This window comes from Montipora capricornis, chromosome 7 (assembly GCF_036669925.1).
Source record: "Montipora capricornis isolate CH-2021 chromosome 7, ASM3666992v2, whole genome shotgun sequence".
NCBI lineage: Eukaryota > Metazoa > Cnidaria > Anthozoa > Scleractinia > Acroporidae > Montipora > Montipora capricornis.
In genome coordinates this window covers 23378405-23398404 of record NC_090889.1, presented here as the reverse complement: position 1 = coordinate 23398404, position 20000 = coordinate 23378405, and the positions used below count along the sequence as shown (strand labels likewise).

Here is a 20000-nt window from a genome sequence, read left to right as displayed (position 1 = left end):
TACGCACAGAATACTCTACACACCATGGCACTACTTAGCAGGGGAGGGACAGGAAAGACTTTTCATGACATGGAAAAAAAAAATAAAAAAACGGAAAAATGAACGCAGATGCCGACTGGGTTGGCAACCCAGTAATTACGTTAAAATAACTAATGTGGTCGATCTTACAACTTTATAAAAAAAGAGCCGCTAAGACGGTCCTCATGTATGTTTCCAACAACGTCGGCGGAAATTCAGCTGTCGCCTAATGCATTTTCTCGTGGGAAAGTTACTTAAATTAACTGAGAGGCGAGGTTGTTTGCGATACTTAATTTGGTTTGCACGTTTCAATTTCCTATCTAAGTTCTTAAGCACCATGTATTACAACACTCTGCATACAATAAAGCGATCATGAAAATATTGCTTAAAATATTATAAAATATGCTTCAACATAGTGGTGAAGACATAGGACTATAAAATTTGGAGGGTCCGAATTTGAGTACCGGTAAGTGCATAGTATATATATATTTTAATTTTCTCCTTACTATGTTGTTATACTGTTGATACTGAATGGAGTAATAAGTGTATGAATACAGAAACCGATGAGGTGATACGAAAAATTAAGAAGATGTGTTGGGATGCACAAGACAGAGCTTGAAGGAAGGCGGTATAGGTGTCTTCAATCGTTTTGGAGGGTTTATTGCCGCTTTAAAATATATACAAAACCCAGATAAAATGAGGATCACCAATTTAACCTATGAAAACCGGATTCAGTCTGAACCCGGATTTGACCGACAACATTAACACGATAAATGACTATCCTATCTTCCAGTCTTGGTCCGTCAACGATCGTTTTCCACAGTTTCTGGAAAAAGGCATTCTACTTTAAAGTCCCTTTTTCGAATTTCACTTCATTTCGGTTTCTGCGCAAAGAAAAGTCACCTGCTCACCTCATTGGTTAAAAATTATCTCTTTATTTCATTTACCACTTTTGACAATTACCATCTCATTATTCATTACCAAAAAGCGAACTACACTGAGGGCTATACATTCAATTCCAAGCTAACAAGATGAACTTTCAGGAAAAAGTCAAAATTTATTCGTAGAAACTAATCATTCTATTTAATAAAATGGATTTGTGTTTTTCACACTTATAAGGACGAGAACCATTTAAATACACTTGAATTAAGGGCCAGCGCCACTGGAAAGAACTTGATTCGTCAGTCACGGTATCATTCATTTGAATGATTACACGTTACTGTTTCACTCACAGACTAAAGACTTTATGCATTCACCTAATAATTTGTTCAGTTAAAAAAAGACGGCATCGCAGAAGTATTGTCACTCGGAGTGAGTTTTAAGTAGGCTCGCATCTTTAGTGTGGGTCTACCGCGAAAAGGGTATGCCTTTCTTTTCATGTGTTTTGAGCGCGCCAAGAAGAAATCAATTAAACCACCGCGACGTCGATCTTCAGTAATCCAAACAACGCATCACAGTGCTCTTCATGATCTTGGATTACGTGGTTTGCTTTAAATAACCAATGTAAACAGCGCTACGTGGCTTCTATCGTGCATTACCCAATCAAAACACCGCCACGTGCTTTCTATTGTGCATTGCCCAATCAAACACCGCCACGTTTTTCTATTGTGCATTTTGCTGCAAAGGAAAAAAAATGAAACTAAAGTGTTTTATCACTAAAAAGGAAACGAGATTTGCCTACAACAGGTTTTTTTTTTATGCTAAAAGAATACGACAGGTTTGAAACTTGCCTTTTGTGACTGTAGGTAGTAGTATATAAATTCGCCGTACTGATCAAACGAGTTTCGTGAAGTCAAAATCGTCCCGATAGACGAAATGAAGGCGCTAGCAGTTCCTCACTTTTCGAAAACTGAAGCGAATGCAAAAACAATAATTTCGCCTAAATCGGCGCACAATTTATAACTCGTTGCCGAAAGAGAGGAAACCTAGACCTACCTTGCGCCTAAAATTAACCACGAAGGCTTTCTTCAAACTGAAGTTGAATCTAAAACGTTTTCTGATAAAATTCCGCCTTTTGTAAATATTAAATGTTCCTCCCTTTTTCTGAGAATTTCTCAATCGATAACTAATTTTGTTTGCTTTTAAAGCACTGTCTTTCATTGATTTTACGCGAGTAGATCAATCACCTCTTGAACAAACAGAAATGTCGCCAATCTTAGGATTGTATACCAAAGTCTTTCTTGTTAGAGAATAATGGATTTGACAGCAAAACACGTACTTCAAAAACCAGCATTTGATTTGACTTTTGTTAATCGTTGATTTTAGTTTACAGTGTACCCAATTAATGCTCCAGCGCTAGAAGACTAGACACTCAGTGAAACAAAGTTCATTTCCTTTTCTTTAAGTTAAATGGTTAAAAACCATCTGTCCTCTGATATGCATATGCAGGATCCGTCTCGCACGCGGGTGCTAAGAAAAGCAAAACTCAGCAGATCTCTGTTGACGAACAGTCTGTACTCTTGAGAAATCTCACGTTTGACTATTGAGATCCGAATACAATTAAGTATAAACTTGATTGTTAGGAAACAAAAGTGTCAGTGGGAGATGTCGTGTGAAAGAGAAATCAATGATTTATTCGTGAATTAAACATTCATCAACGGTTTATCTTTTTACTGATTTCTCTATCACCAAAACACTTAAAAATTATAATTGTTTTCTTCACCATCTCCTCCAATTAGTGTTCATCCTCATATATTTCCGAAGACTGAAAATTGGTTTAATTTTGCACAAGGAACTTCCAAAAAAGTGACTGGCGTGCTATAATGTCGGTTATAATTACTCCTGAGAAATTAGAAATAAAAATTCTTCTGCCTTCTAATGCGTAATTGAAAAAGAATAATGTAATGGGATTGACGTATGTTTGAGTGGTAGCTTGTAAAAAAAAACTGTCAACTTTGCGTTTAAAAGGTAAACATTCCTGGTCCCGAAGACACGTTTGTTGCGACCAACTCTTCAAGGGTTCTAGCTGTAAGTTTTGAGGGCACGATTTCCTAACACACTTCTCGTCATGACTTTTGGCAGTTAAACATTCACCATATGTTTCATCACGAAAGGGAGAATGCTCCATTACTACAATTCAGGTCTTAGCAGTATAGTGGGTCATTTCTGTCTGCTGCATCCAGTAGTTCAGTAGAAACTAATCCAAACTAATAATCGGAAGATCGATCAGATTTTGTCCGAGTAACCCCGAGTTACCATGCACATCGAAAAAAAATACATTTTATCAAGAAGTGCTGTCTAATATTAAAAAGACAAAACGATCGGAATTTTCCTCCAAATAGAACACTACAATTTTTCACAAACAAAAAAAAGGACAGAAATCGACATTTGACAGAACACTGTTCTGTATTTTATAGTTAATGCCTTAAAACTGTGTGTTGCACGAGGGGAGCTTGGTCTTGTCACCATAAAACAAATGGTGTATCAAATTCCGGTCATTACAGCAAAAAAATCGGAAAAAAAGGAGAAATAAGATGTTCCGTTTTTTCACGAAACCGGAATGACTGGTTTTATATATATATTTATTAAATTCTCAACCTCGGATAATGCAATTCTCGTGCTCTGATTGGTTCACTCAATCTCGGTTATCAGCTCATATACCTTACTTTGACCTTATATGGTAAATGATTGCGCTTAGCGTTGCTAAACTAAAAACGTTTACGCCAGAAAGCGAAATTTCTTTCGGTATAAAGCAAAAGAAAAACGTTTTTGTGGAAAGTTTGGATCACTTTCGAAGCTTAGAGAAACGCGAAAAGGTAAGAAATGTTTTTTGTGATGAGCCTGCCTCTGTCTGACCACGAGGTATTACACAACATCGCATCTTCATCAACTTTTTTCGATTTCGCTAGGATTTCCTCGCTTTTTTCGCTCGTATTTCGTACTTCTAAACTTTTGGAGTTTAAGGAATTTAATAAAACAATTATTCCATTCGCGCTTGTTGGATATGACAGTGGTTATAGCCAACTCGGCGCTACGCGCCTCGTTGGCTATTTACCATCTCATATCCAACGCGCGCTCATGGAATAATTGTTAAATATTCCGAGTATCTTGGCTTGACTAAAGCTTGCCCTTTCAAGTGGTTGCACTGGATAAACCCGCCCAGATTAGCTCACACGCATGCTCCTATCAGTATAACCGTTTCCCGTGCAAAGCGCCTCTTTGCGTTTTCATAACATTCGAAATATAATAACCAATGACATTTGAGGACACATAGTGAAAATATCGTGGGCAAATTAAGAGATCAATTTTTAAGTGGCAATCAGAAAACGTCAACAGCTTTTTAAAATAGACAAAATCAAGAATGAATTAGATAAGAGCGTTCATCTATCACTTTGTGGTCTTGCCCCAGATTTTTATTAGGCATGGAAACAAATTCAAATAAAAATACTTCTCTTTGAAACGTTCAGTTTGTAAGTCGCTTACTGCATTCGTGATCAAAGCTGCGCTCGGCCTGCGCCTTTGGTTTTGCAGCATATTCAAGACCTCCGGTCACAGTTTTTCGCTATACGGACGTCCCAGGCTCTTCGTGAGCCCGGACACTTGGGACTATGCCGGCTATTATTATATTTATCTCTGCCTTAATTTTCGGAAAGGTTCTCATTGAAAGAGAGTGTATGTGGATGGCCTTCAATCGCTATGAGAAGGTTCCAAAACCTAATTACGCTCCTGATTACGTAAAACAATAGAAACGAAAGACAGAAAACAAAATAACTCCAGATAAAGACTAATCCCAAGTGACTAAAAACATGATGCTTTCCGGCATCTGCAGAAAGACCATTTAATCCAAACTACATGCGATAACCATTTGCTGACGGAGGATATAATGAGATTCGTGTATATCTTGCGATTTTGGATATGCAATGATTTTGCAAGCGAAAGACTTCTTTGCAGATTAGAGGACATTCAACTTGAGCAGTCACTGTGCGCGTACCTTCTATTCTTCTTTCATCCCTTAAAGTGCTTATCACCTGGACAACCTTTAAACTCTGAAATCGTCCCAAATATTATCGTGTTGTTTCTGGAACCTTTTTATTGAAAATGCACTTTTTAATTCACTTTGAAAAACGGGAGAAGTGGTCATAGTTTGATCCATGACCGAGCAATGAAAGGGAATGGGTTCGATATGGGGTTGACGTCACAAAGTACTTTCCACCGCTGTTTCCAAAGAACTACCACAATGCAAAGCGGCCTTTGCCGTCAACCCGGTATTAAACCCATTCCTCTTCCTTGCGCGGTTGTAGTTCAAATTGCAACCAGTTTTCCACTTTTTAGGAACCAGTCTAAAACAGTGACTTTGAAGGAAAGAGTTCAGCGAACCAATGAATTAGTGTTAGACAAGTGCCGCAGAAAGTTGTAGAATTGTTGAGCAGAAAGGTTTTTTTTTTGGTGATAGGCACTTTAACCCTTTGATTACTATCTGGCCAAATACGTCCACCTTTATCCACGGTCCCATCTACCCCTTGTGACGTCATCACTTTTAACGGTCAGGAACAGCTTTGTTCACTAACTTGTGCAGGAAGAAGAGATCTTTCAAACTATACCAGAATGAGCACAATTGAGTCAAGGAAACTGGAGAAACGGCCAAAAAAAACATGTAACACTGACCTGAAAATCTCCATGAAAAGCTTGCTCCATTACCCACCTACCTTTCTGAGCACCTAATTCTAAGATGATGAAAGGTTTCTCAGAAACTCTTCCCACCAAAATAAAGCCTACCAAATGCCCAGCAAGTTCAAAAAAAAAATGAGGCAAAGAAAGCGAAAAGAGAGGGAAGGAGAGAAAGCGAAATTTTGTTTTCTGCGCATGCCCGAACTTTGCAAGCGCTTATTTTGCACCTGGTTGAAAAGGCCGCTGGGAACGGGCTTGTAGGGAGATTTAGCTCTTAAACAGCACGACAGTGACCAAAAAACCCCTCAACTAGCTTCAAAACGTGTTTTTCGGCCAAATCCCTAGTAGCCAAAGGGTTAAAAGATATCATTAACTCGAACGCGTAACAGGCCCGATTCCAGCTGGCTTGATAATTTGGCCATGGGTTCGAATCTTATTCAAGCCTGGATTTATTTTGACTATTTCAAAAGCTTATTTTTCTGATTTTTGCGCGTGCCTATCATTTGTGGAAGATGAACGTCACGATTCTGAGTTGACTTCAACTAGTTTCTTTCTTGTGTACTTGAATACATCAGATATAAGTCATGTCTTATATACTAATCTCGGTTTCTCGGTCCTCATTTTTTCCCGTTTGTTAATGGCCCGCGCCATAGAAGTAATAAATAGGTCCCATATTGCCAAGAGCTTGTTTAATTTTAAGTCGAGTACACGCAGTTTTCGGGAACATGAAGAAAATTGCGGAAGATAACATGTTGTTTTCGCGCGTAAAGATGCTATATTTTCGCTTGAAAGCTGACCTGGTATTTCATTGGTGTTTACTTAATAAAATAAACTTCCGATTCTGTAAAAAAAGAAATAGGTAAAATAAACACATCATAACAACATATAGCTAGCTATCAGCACAACTGATTTAGTTAACTTCAAAGCTTGATCTAAAGTTACTGTCCACTTGTCTATTATTTCATGACTTCTTTCTTAGAAGGACTAAGCCTCCAACTTCCACGTGATGAACTATTCACTGCTAGCATCTTTTATACCCATCACTATAATCCCATAGACCTTCAGCAAACAAGTATACACCCCCGGGCGTAACTTTCTGTCCTGGCATATTCATATCTCATATTTGTTTTAGGGGAAAACAATTGGAGACCCTATCCTCAGCAAGGGCAACTGCCCTTATTTAACATTTTCTCTAGGTTGTCATGATATTTAACTTTGGCTGGCGTAATCAAACTTCGAGCAACTCTTGTCATGTTTCTATGACTGAAAAATCAATAAATATATTTCTGATCACCTGTCCACTTTTACAACTGCAAAACTTCTCAAACGTTGGTTTCAAATTTGGCCAGTTGGACCCGGAATTTCTTTAATTGATGTATTCAGCAGGGGTACGGTAGATGGATTAAAGAAGACAAGAGTGCAATTTGTCAAGGTGGGATAATTTAAACCAATCTTTTTAACGATTTCTTTTCTCGGCTGCGAATAAAAGTCGGGACATCGTCGGTTTAAACGAGGGCATTAATTTCGAAGTTCTTTTCTGATTATTTTTTACAATCGTTGGATCTTAGAGATTAATCCGTTCTCAGGTTAAATCCCTTTTTACCTATAATAAGTTAAATTGGTGATCCTCATTTTACCTAGGTTGAATACCCACTCGGAATTGAAGGAACATTTTTGGAAGCAAAATTATGCTAAGAGAAAAAGTAGCGTCAGGTTAAATAAATTTAATAATAATAATAAAAATAATAATAATAATAATAATAATAATAATAATAATAATAATAACAATATTAATAATGAGAGTAATTATATATTTTGACAGGATGACCACGTCAGGTACGAGCACTGCTGTTAATATGGATCCTGTAGATTTTATTCCTGTAGGTTAGTATTAGTTTTGGTTATTATACATGGATATCAATTGACTTATTATACAAAAGTAAATAATGAAAAGAACTTTGGCGAGTTGACCGTGTTCATCGTTGTAGTGAAGTTGTGAAGACACACGCCTATAAATTTGGGGATCCGAGGTCGAGTACAGGTAAGTGCATAGTTCTTTTTCACTTACTACCCTTACTGAATGGAGTAATAAGTGTATGAATACAAAAACCGATAAGATGATACGAAACATTAAGAAGATGTGTTGGGATGCGTAAACGGGGCTCGTTTATACAGAGCGATTTTATCGCGCGACAAGAGCTGCGATCGAACGGCGATTTTACGGCGACAGCAAATCGCGCGTGTGAACAGCTGGCGATTTCACTGCGATTTGTAGCGCGACAGATCGCAGCCTTGTCGCCGAAAATTCGAACATGCTCGACATTTAGTGCAACTTTGCGGCGATTTTATTGCAGCTCTTGTCGCGCGATAAAATCGCTCTGTGTAAACGAGCCTTAAGACAGAGCTTGAGGGAAGGCAGTATAGCTTTCTTCGATCGTTTTGGAGGGCTGATTAATATTGCCGCTTTAAACTATATTCAACCTACTAGGTAAAATGAGGATCCCCAATTTAACCTATGTCTGAAAAACGGATTTAACCTGAACCCGGATTTGACCGACAACATTAACACGATAAATGATTATTTTGTATATTTCAAGTCTTGGTCCGTCAACCATCGTTTTCCACAGTTTGCGAGAAAAAGGTATTCTACTTTTAAGTTCCTTTTTTCGAATTTCACTTCATTTCGGTTTACTGCGCAAAGAAAAGTCAACTGCCCACCTCGCTGCTAAAAAATTATCTCTTTATTTCATTTACTAATTTTGACAATTATCATTTCATTCATTACAAAAAGCGAAGTACACTGAGGGTTTTGCATTCAATTCCAAGCTAAGGAGATGAACCTTCAGGAAAAAGGCAAAATTTATCCAAAGAAACTAATCATGATTCTTTAAACAAAATTGAAGCAGATTTGTGTATATAACACTTATAAGGACTTCATAGGCAGACTCAAAAGCGAGAACCATTTAAATACACTGTAATTAAGGACCAGGGCCACTGGAAAGAATCCCTCAGTCACGGTATTATTCATTTGAATGATTACACTTTACAGTTTCACTCACAGACCAAAGACTTTATGCATTCACCAAGCAATTTGTTCAGTTACAAAAAACGGCAGAAGTATTTTCACTGGGAGCGAGTTTTAATAGTGTCGAATTTAATTGAAAAATTTAAAGTTAAACTAAAATTACAATGAAGGCAGTGGAAAATCAATAAATATCTTTCACCTGCCAACCACGGCAACTGTAAAACTGTTAGAGCTTTTGATTCAAATTTGGCCCGTTAGATCTGGAAATTTTTTAATAAATAGATGTATTCAGAAGGCCTCGCGGGAGTTTTGCTGTCTGAGGTTGTCTGGAGAAAGGCGCGCTTCTCCAAAATCCCTTTAATTTCATTTCTGTTTCTGCCCAAAGAAAACTGAGTCATCTGCCGGTCATTTTCTTTGCGCAAGGGTATATGAGTAGACCGACCAAAGGTGTGAGAATCTATACAATGACCTAGTTCCTCACTCTTTGAATCGAGTCCTTATTATGAAGATTTCGGCCAGCTTAATTGGTCAATATTGTATATATTTAAGGAACCAAAGAAAATGTGATTGGTTCAACTCATGCCGTTAGGAACTTCTGGGATCTGCTTAAGTAAATATTAAAATTTTTCAGAAATTTTGTTAAGACCAACTTTTGAAAGATTTTGCTGACGAAGATGGCTGAAGATCCTCAGCAGATCTAAGTGTATGTTCAAATGATTTTAACATCGTTAATTAAGTGCTAATGCTGGTACCAAGTTAAAACTTTAAGGATGTATTCAAACGCGACCAATCAGTTCTCCAGATAAAATGAATCAACAGTCAAAATTCTGTCAATTTTGATTGATGGTGACTTAATTTGCAAACGCCGCCTGCAAACAGAAAAAAAAAGAAGTTCGCGATATATATTAGATGCAGTCTTTTTCAGTTGCTTGCTTGGGTGGCTTTTTATAGCGCTGCAATGCATTTATATGGGCAAGCAAATCATCATGACAAAAATAGCGCCATGATTAGGCAGATTAGGCAAGAAGACTCCACGTTACTTCGTCAATATTTCGTGAAAATAACAGGTTGATTCGCAAGACATTGCATCTTACATCTCTAATCAAGATTGCATAATACGATCTTTTTACACAGAATTTGAGAATTCAAATTATGAGGTTCAACTGAAAGACCGTACAATACTGAAAATGTTACGCTTTGCGACAATGAAGAATTTGAGCGTTTCCTTGTTCCTGGTCTTGTTGGAGTTAGTGAGCGTGAAACCTTCTCTGGGTTTTGATTCATATATCCAAGGACAGGAAGACAAGCAATCTGAATCATTTTATAAAGTCACGGAAGGTATGTTACGGCGTTTTATTATTATTTTCTACTGAGTTAAAGTCTGACCCCTCCCAGCTTTAGTTCGTACTGTAACTTAACTTGATGTAAACACTGCATCATGAGGAAGAAGTGCTCACTGGATCGGAGTGACTCAGGTTAGGATTTTAACCACAGAATTAAAAGTTCTAATAGAGAGCACAGCAATTAAAAACCCAAAAACGTAATAGTAATAATCAGTTAGGTAAGTTCAGGAGTCATAGGTTCACCTCCCACGTAGGAGCACTCGGCTTTTTTCGGATTTTTTCCGAGTATCCCCGAGTCACGGCCATTCAAAAAAACCATTTAACTGGGTTGACGATTACGATCTCATTCGTTACAAAAAGCGAACTACTAGAGAGCTATACATCAATTCCAAGCTAAGGAGATGAACCTTTAGGAAAAAGGCAAAATTCAGTCAAAGAATCCCGTCATTTTTTAAGAAACTAGCATCCACAGATTCAAAAGTGAGGAGAGAACCATATATCTTATACAAAATAAGGACCAGCGTTACTGGAAAGTACTCCTCCTTACAATGAACACTGATCGAGTAAACCCGATCAGTCTGGTATTTCTTTTACCGCTATAATTTTTCGTTTCATACGCAAGTTAGTTTGAAAAATTAAAGGCATTTTCTGGTGAAACACCATGGTGCATGGAGGAGTCTCAATCATTAGCAGTTCTCATACCTTCTTTTGATCTTTCATATCGAGGCATTACTCTACGGAACGCTAACTCTGCTTGAAGTCGTACTAATTTGCTGAAGAATGCGCAAAAAAGCTAAACACATTGATTGGATGAATTTGGCCACACATGTGGCGTGTTTAATTTGATCCAGGACACATAATTGTGGCCTACAGGATTTCCATTGTTCAGCAAAGGTGGGGCGAAAAGGACGCCACATGCCACCGATTGTGGCAGCCCCACCAAGACAATGATCTTTTTTCATTAAAAATTTTCACCTGCGAAATGACAATTTTGGGGTGATGCTCAAGGACTGTCGCGCGACAATCATCGAACACTGATTGGTTTATACCCAGTTCAACAACGGCTCGATGGAATGCGGCCCTGTCCACACTAATGCGTTTTCGAAAACCTCAGTTTATATATGACCGCCACACTAAAACGATCGAAAACGTTTTTGAAAGTGGAGACTTTTGAAAACAGTGGAGGTCTATCGTTCTAGTGTGGACACTGAAAACGGAAGTTTTTGAATGCGCCTGACGTCATAAACATATCCTTGTCTCACTTTCCCGCGTGCCAAGACGAACAAAGCCTGGTAACAAATCTCCGTTTTCAGTCTCTAGTGCGGACAGCGATGTGAAAACGCATTAGTGTGGACGGAGCATGAGTAATAAAAACCACTCTGAAATCTGATCAAAATACACAAAGATTACACAGAGAAGTTTCCACATTTACAAGAACACATCAACTTTTCAGTATGCAATAATGATATTGGTGGTTTCAAGACGAAAAAGAACCGTGCTACACTTTTTACGTTTCAGTTTTCGACATTGTAAGAAGACAGTACAATCAATCAAAGTTGTATTTCGAAGAGAACTCTTCTCTTCCATTATCTTTGTTGTTCCGTATAAGAAAGCTTTGTCAATAACAATGTGTTGAGAGAACACAAATAATTTATCTGCACGCCCTGCACGTGCGTTTCCCATGTTCACGCATTTCTTTGCCGTTTTATCCTGGCAATGACGTGAAATGATCGAATTGGAAGCTATGAGGAGGGCTCTAACACCAAACGAAAATTTTAATTTTCTCTCCAAACATCCACCCGGTTCATATCAATTTTATTCTTGAAAAGTTGACACCCCCTTTTCAAGCCCATCGACTGCATGGGAATAGACGCGAAATGATTACAATAACGCGAGATAAATGATATTTTCAGATAACTAGTTTAAAACTGTTGTCGTCGTACTTGTTAAAACTCACTTATCTCTGTAAGAAACCTCTCATTTCCCGTGAACGAAAACTATCATTTATCTTTTTAAGGAGAAGCGTTAAGTGGTCAGGTCATTTTGGTGCACCAGGTTTCAAGCGAACTGGATTGTGCGCAGAAGTGTCTTTTGAGTACAAAATGCGCTTCGTACAATTTTGAGGTTCACTGCTCGAGATCTTCGTGCACTTGCGAGCTTAATGCCGTCTCGAAGACGTCTTCTGGTGACGCATTGCAAAGGCGTGAAGGATTCGCGTACTACGAACCCGTCACAATACAGATGACACAACAGGAATTTGCCCCCACGCCGGCACCAAATATTGTACCCACTTCAGTACCCCAACAAGGTAAGACGTTCTGCGATATGTCTCCCAAAGATAATTTCTTAATTTGTTTGAAGAAGCAGTGTGGCGCAGTGTTTAGAGCATTCAGTCTTGAGATCCAGAGATCCCGGGTCCACTCGTTGAATTCGTTCCTGGTAGTCCCTGGTTCAACTTTTCGGATGCTCTTGTAAAAAGCCAACTGGTTTGCCTCCAGTCAGTTGGAATTCTTAACAGCTGTTGTTGTTATTCTGTTCTGTCGTTTCGTTGATCGCGCTTCATTAGCGTTGCAAAACCTTAATGGAGAATTGTCAGTCATATATGTATGCAAGACTATCCTCTAAACGATTTGCCTTTTCTTCCACACAGGGGTCGTATGTGAGTCGGGTTGGTTTAATTGCAGTGGTCGCTGCGTTCGAATTTTCGACCAACACAAACAGAGATCTCATGCAAACGTTTACTGTCAAGGATTTCTTACCCCAAGTGGAGACCAGGGAAGCTTAATCAAAATCCTGTCCGAGGATGACAACAACAGGGTTGTCGCTATAAGATCATTAGCGTCAATGCCACAAGGTACTTTAAAATTAAGAATATATGGTATGAACGCTTGATGGACTTTAATCCCCTGAGTTAGCTTAGTCGTGTGAATCTTTTCATTTTATTATTCATTTGAAGAATAGAATTTCCAACAGAATAAACTATTTGGGGTGCAAGTATTCTGCAGTGGCTTAATAGGGCGTTTTCGAGCCAAAGTTAATCCCATGATGTAAAAGTTTATACTTCTAACTTCTTCCAGAGATTTCTTCGTTGGCTGGTCATGTGGTCATGAGAACTCTGGGTGTTACATCAGGATCATATCCTTATGATAATAATCTTCGTTCTCAATACTTGTCTACCTGACAGTGTATTGGAATTCAGAGGTGAATTTATAAATTAATTAATCTTGGCAGCCAAACTGGGTTATAACTGTTAACGAAATAACGGAAAATCAGTAGCACTAATGCTATGCGTCGACGTCTCGTTGCTGAAGGTTCTTATTGTATAGAGCTCTTTTAACGAGGCTCCCTACAGTTTTAAGGTAATTCCCTTGAAATTGTTCTACTATCAAACTTTTTTGGAAACTTGGCATAATTAACATTCATGATATGAACACTAAAAAAATGCAATAAAAAAATGGGGTCACCGTGCGTGTTTACGCGTCAGCAAGCTCTTAAAATGAGGTATTTTTACTGTTTTCGCGTTAAAAATTCGAATCACCTTCATACAGAATTAAGTCTTGGTTACTTCAAAGACACAAAATTTTATTTTGAAAATAAAGCTTCTTTTATTTACATAAGCAGTAATGCTTCATTTACGCCGACTTTGATAGTGCACTTTTTGGGACAGTTCCGTGGTTAGCTTGAAGTCCTCGCCTTGGGTAAAATACACCCAGTACGGAACTGTTTTCCAAAAAAAAATTAATGTTCTACCATCAAACTTTTTTTCTTCTTCAAATATGTTCTTTATTAGACTGTTCTTAGCAAATACCTGAAAAACAATCGGGGGTCACCGTGCTCGTTTGAGAGAAAAGGAGCATTTATTTCGTTATCGGGTTTAGTTTGAGCGAAATCTCTTACGTTTTGTATGCGCACGTGCTCATGTGCGCGCGCTAATGACGCGAAAATCGTGCGCAGTTGGGATGCGCAATGCAATACTAAGGAATTACCTTAAGGCCCCGCGTAAGCTGGGCACTAGTGGCGTGTAAAGCCTGAATCGCTTGTGTTTTTCTGATTTTTGTGACGTCAGCGTGACTATATCTGTAAAATTAACTGCTAACTTTTCTCGCGTTCCCTTCGGTAACATTTTTTGAAAATGGGTTCAGTTTCAACCACATACAGTCCCTATCAAATACCCTATTAAGTTTGTTAAAATCTGTCACAACTAATCGAATATATTTAGAAAAATCACAAATTACAGAATATTGACAAAAACGCCTGAACGACCTTGACTTTTTGCCACATCAAAATCTCAGGCAATATCATTTCCATAATTTGGCAAAGAATAAAAAGAATTTCACCGAAGGAAAGTATAAATATTAAGGAATTTAGGCCTAAAATTAGAATATATCTGCCTGTCATTAGATGTGATGTTGCCATGGTAACGGCCATAATCCAAAAATTGACACCCAACAAATAAGCGTTATTATATCGGTACTCATACTGGTAAATCTCTACAAGGAAAATTTTTAGAGGAATTTAACAAATCGGAAGTGGTTCAGCGTTGACCACTGTGATGACGAATATCGTTGTCGATAAGAGAACAGACAATTAACGCTGAACCACTTTCGATTTGTTTTTTTAACAAATATTTAACGCCAAAGAAAGTTTTTATTTCAGAGCGTGACCAAAATCATGACACAAAGAAAGATCAAACGTTGTCTATAACTTTCTCGCAATGTGTTTGGTTTATTTCCCAAAATGGGAGTTCCTGATTGGCTATTACATTGCGTGACAAATTGACGCGAGCATGACGAAATACAACTTTCCTGTTGAATCTTGGGCCCTGTAATGAGGGTATTCGCAAATACTCTAGGGAGCCACCTTAAACCTACATTCTGCGTACACTTCTACATTAACGATCGAGAGATTTAGATTCGTGTTTACGTGAAACGACAAACGGGAAACGGTTTGAAAATTTATGTTATTGTAACTTGTCTTGTTCCTTTGAGTAGCTTGGCTCACAGGCAAAAATGAGTTATTAATATCGGAGCAGCCCTTGAAATACATTGATACAGCTTTCTCCTACAACCAATTGAGTTTCTACGCGAGCCCTTAACCAGGAATCTTCAACTGTAATACTAAGTCTCTGTAACGGCATTTTTACAGATCAAGCTTCGTAATTAAGCAACTGGCTTGCACGAGAGACCATTCTAACTCCCATGGGTAACAATTTTTCATGCAAGACTATTGAATACTGGAAAGGACTGGTTTCGCGGGAAGGGCTTGGTCTAAAAAAGCGCCATTCCACAATGAATACAATTGAAGCTGTACGTTCCTAGTGATGGGCTGTTGGGCTCGTTTCTCGAAAGCCCCTTCTTGAAACTTCCATCTGCTTGTTTTGGAAAGCGAGTCTTATCTGAGATAACAAAAAGCAAGTGATGGATGTGAATTTTTATGACTTGGTTTTTAAGAAAATAAGTCTTAGAACTTGGAACAATGACCATATTTGGTCCACTGAGGTCGTAGGCCTTGCACGATACATAACAGTAAGTGACAGTACCTAAGGGAACTGGTCACTAGCTTATCGAACGCCTTACACACAGACTTCCTTTCTTTTTCAGGTGAATACTTTATTGGGCTAAATGACAAGGCCTTGGAAGGAAAATACAGATGGGTCGACAATACCGAGGCATTGTATACCAACTGGATGCAGGGATATAACCAAGACATATCTGCTGAACAGAACAAGGACTGTGTTGTCATGAGAATGAACCATGGTGATTCGAACAACGGCAAGTGGGAAACGAAAGAATGTAACAATAATCTTCGCTTTATATGCGAGTGCCCAGGTCAATGCACAAGGCGGTGACTGGTTCAATGAAATGGATTGCGTGACTTGTTTCATGAAAGGGATTGCTTGATTTCCTCGCACGTGATAGGGGAACCATTGTTTACAAATTTTGCCTTATGAGTGATTAGCGAGCGTCCGGACGTCCCAGACGATCAGAAAGTTTACCGGGCGACTAGGTTTTGGTAAAATGAAAAGGTTGGTTGCTCGAAGGAAAAACAACTAACAACCAAGCCAAAAATAGAAAATGTATATAAATCATGATGTATTACAAAAGTAGCACTCCACTCACTAGACGGTTTTCTGTTGTCAATGTCTGATAGTAGTGTGAAGTTAACAATAATTAATTTATATAAAAATATTGAAGGGCGGCAGCCAGGGTGAGACATAGTTGAAATTTCAAAAACGATTTCTGGCTAAAAATGATTAAAAACCACGAGCTTTCGACTGCCCGAACTGCAGTCTTCGACGGGTAAAATTTTACCCGTCGAAGACTGCAGTTCGGGCAGTCGAAAGCTCGTAGTTTTTAATCATTTTAGCCAGATTTCAACAATAATTAATTTGCCACAGTTGAGCATTTTCCCGTGTTTTGAATATCTGTGGCTTTTGAAACAGGGACAACCTGGAATTTTTTCAGGTTGGAGCACTATCTCAGGGGCCGTCGACATATCCACTTTGTCCCCGCTTAAAGTGGTACTATAATGAAAATCGCATCTTTCCTATCCAAGCCATTTTGAAACATAAACAAGTAGTCTGCGTGAGAACAAAAATGCTGTTTACTTTTTTCAAATATCTCTTTTTGTTCCAGAGATATTCGAATTTTTAAAATATGCAAATTAGCCAAGTGATGACGTCATACACTCAGCCAAATTTTGCTCAAATATGATAAAAAGAGATATCTCAGCCAATTTGTATCAGAAAATTTTGATTTTTTGCAGTAAGATTCTACTAAATGTTCTCCACAATATGAGCTTAACAGTTCTGTTATCATGGCATCATACTGGGTTCCAGACCTCCCCCATATTATGAGCTTTTTTGGCCACCTTTGGCGTTCCATTTTGATATTTGCTACCAGCACTTCATATGCATGATCCAGCAAGCATATAAATATGTTAGCACGACTTTGTGGCCTTGCTTAACATTTTTCAAACTGAAAATCACTAACATATTGAAATCAAGTGGGTGGGGACTGGAAAAGAGTGAGTTGCCATGGGAACATAATTTTTTATAGCCATAGGTGTGTTTCCTGTAAAACTATTAGACTATCAAGTTTCAATGGTTTGCGCTGCAAATTGGCCAAGGTAGCTCTATTTATATACTCAATATAATATTGGGTTGATTGTATGACGTCATCACTCATCTCATTTGCATATTTTACCCATTTTTCAAACTTAAATATCTCCGGAACTAATGAAGATATTTGCAAACGATAAATGGCGTTTTTGTTCTTTCATGGAATTCTATGCGATACAGTCAAAAAATCAAGGGGTAAATATTTGATCATAGTACCACTTTAACGTTTAGGTCAGACCCTCTCTCCCCCCCTCCCCCCGACCTAGAAGTCCCTGTCCCGCTCCATTCGCTACAGCTGATTAGGAATATTCACAGGCACTTCGATAATTCACTACAGGGAGAGGTCAACGACCGGTATCAATAAAATTGACTGCTTTAAGAACTTGCCGAGAACTTCATCCATAAAACTCTGGTTTCTCCTACCTGTACAACTGCATTTTCCAGTTGATCCTATTTGTATCTCATACACTATTCGAAGGAAAAGCCAGAATCGCTAGCCCCTAGGTTGTTACAAACAGGCTGCGGTCCATTGGCAATCCACTTTCCCCGTCATGTATGCGTTATTTTTTCGTTACTCCGATGCCGCGGGCTTTCTTTCAGTTCGGCGAGATGTCAAAACAACTAATAACCTTGTTCGGAACAACGAGACTGCGAAAGAAACTAAACGTGCTGGATACCTGATTTACAAAGACCCGATATCTAAGTATAAAAAGTTTATGGCGCATGTTTTTTTTCAGCGAAACCGTAAAGGTCAAGGCCTTGCAAAGGAAAGTGCTGTTCGATCAGCCAAAGAAAAATGGCGAGACCTTTAGGATAGAGTAAAAAGTTCACAATCAGTGAATGTAAAATGTAGAATTTATGGTGACTAAGGGCAGTTTAAAAGATTACAATTTACACTCTTTTCTATTTAAACTTGTCCTTCTTTCTCTTCAATTTTGTGACAAGTGTTCTAAAAATGTGTCAGTTTGCTCCATGCAGTACCCTATGGAGTACCCAAATGGAGAACCCCTAGAAGTCATTTACTGGTCAAATTAAATGCTTTATCAACATGGTGAGGCATTTAGATGCACATACCTCGATTTATTTCGAGCTTTCCAGCTCTCCGACTGTTACTGTTCGATGCAGTTCACGAACTGGCCGCCATCTTGAAATTTCGCAGGTATTTCATGTATCCCTTTATATTGTAGTGTATTTATTTTTTTGTGTATTTAGACAAATATTCATACAAATTAAACCCCTATACCCCTGTATACCCGCATAGACCCGTGTATATACATAATATACCCATGTATACCCGTGTAATATACAGTGTATACCCACACATGCCTACGTATCATCCCCTGTATACCCATAGATACCCTTGTCATATGATGAAATTACTTTGTACAAATAAAGTTTTCCATCCCATTCCATAGGGGTATATACAGGCATACACGGGCCTGAATGGGTATACAGGGGTACACGGTTTGTATGAATATTTGTCTAAAAATACACTATAATAAGGGATACACGAAATACAAGTCCACGAAACTTCAAGATGGCGGCCAATTCGTGAACTGCATCAGACTGTAACAATCGGAGAGCTGGGAAAGGCGTGTACATCTAAATAACTCGCCAAGTATTTAAGGACGGTGCCTGCTAATTCAGAGGTATTTTTGCGGGGTTTACTGAATGTGCGGGAAAAGCAGATCTTGAAATCCAAAAAGAAAATTGGGGGTAACCACGTACTTTTCGAAGATAATTAGTCAATAATATTTGTAAAGAGCTTTAAAATACAAAGCAATGTATGCGGTTATTTCCAAATTGAAGCTTAATTACCTCTGAAAAATTCGTGGTTACCCCCAATTTTCTTTTTGGATACCAAGAGCACTTGCTAAGTTCTGCTTTTTCCGCATAGTTTTGAACCGCGCAAAAAGATCCCTGAATAAATAAGCACCGCCGATAGGAAATCCGAGTATCTCGAGATGCGCAGAACGTATGCGCAATAACAATAGTAGGCACTGTCCTTAATTTGATCAATAAATTATTTTTAGGGGTACTCCATGTAGGTACTCCATAGGGTACTCCAGGGAGTAGGGCTCCGCGCTTTGTCCTCTCCCCAGTTTGCTACTGTTCAAAAGTGCACCGCACGAACCTTAATTTGTCCTTGTACACTTCCATAAAAAGAACTTTGACAAGTAGAGGTAGAGAAAAAAGGGTGTTGCTAAATACCGTAATTGACAGGAGTGTGATTTTCGTTTAAGCCCATGGCTTACATAACTTACAAAATGGACATCGGTGTCAATGAAATCAACACTAAGTCCTTGACCTAGAAGTTAAAAGGTCAAAGCTTAAAGGTAATAGATCTAATTGAAGAAGTCTCTCTTTGGACGCAAGTTCTTCTTTTTCCCGGCACTTGAAGAACCCATCGCGTAGCTCGTCTCTGTGGTCTACAACCGTCTTGTTTCAAACGCCCAGAAGCGGATTTTGCAAGAATCTACGGTATATTCATAAACTTGCTGTGCATCGTTATACCTTAATTACAATTTACTTTATGTTACTTCATTAGCACCGTCAGTTCTGGGCTGACATCACTTCATCTTTACTTCAGAAGTGAGGTATAACTACTTTTATCTCATGACCTTAGTGGCCATGCGTATCAATGTTCTGTTTCACAAGTATCTACAACGTTGACGTCTACAAAAACGTCACCTGAAAAGATAGCTTTGCACTGTAGTAAAGCCCCGTTTACGCGAGCAATTTTTATGTGACAATTTCTATTTGCTCGCGTAGACGACGAAATTTGGCCACTTTTAACGTAACAAATCAATAGAAAACAAAGTACCTCCTTTATTTTCTCTAGAACAAATGTATTTGCTAAAAAGCTGGCGTGTTAGCTTTTATATGA

At 38.5% G+C, this 20000-nt stretch overlaps 2 protein-coding genes across 15 annotated transcripts in view; one reads left to right on the top strand and one right to left on the bottom strand.

The window, feature by feature from the left end:
* LOC138057748 (uncharacterized) overlaps positions 1 to 16112 on the top strand; it is a 16404-nt gene extending 292 nt beyond the window's left edge. The window contains exons 1-7 of one of the 11 annotated variants that reach the window (XM_068903673.1): positions 363 to 484; positions 7448 to 7509; positions 7614 to 7666; positions 9785 to 9988; positions 12011 to 12301; positions 12644 to 12847; positions 15594 to 16112. In XM_068903673.1, the coding sequence (XP_068759774.1) occupies positions 9838 to 9988; positions 12011 to 12301; positions 12644 to 12847; positions 15594 to 15841 (894 nt within the window). In that variant the 5' untranslated portion in view covers positions 363 to 484; positions 7448 to 7509; positions 7614 to 7666; positions 9785 to 9837 and the 3' untranslated portion in view covers positions 15842 to 16112. The other 10 variants (XM_068903674.1, XM_068903676.1, XM_068903671.1 and 7 more) reach the window with 10 other exon arrangements.
* A 1838-nt stretch (positions 16113 to 17950) lies between these two features.
* Positions 17951 to 20000, bottom strand: part of LOC138056488 (orexin/Hypocretin receptor type 1-like) — a 25183-nt gene continuing 23133 nt past the window's right edge. For all 4 annotated transcript variants that reach the window (XM_068902296.1, XM_068902300.1, XM_068902298.1 and 1 more), the window contains one exon: positions 17951 to 20000. This exon is cut by the window's right edge and continues 3729 nt beyond it. The gene's annotated coding sequence lies outside the window, so the exon portion shown is untranslated.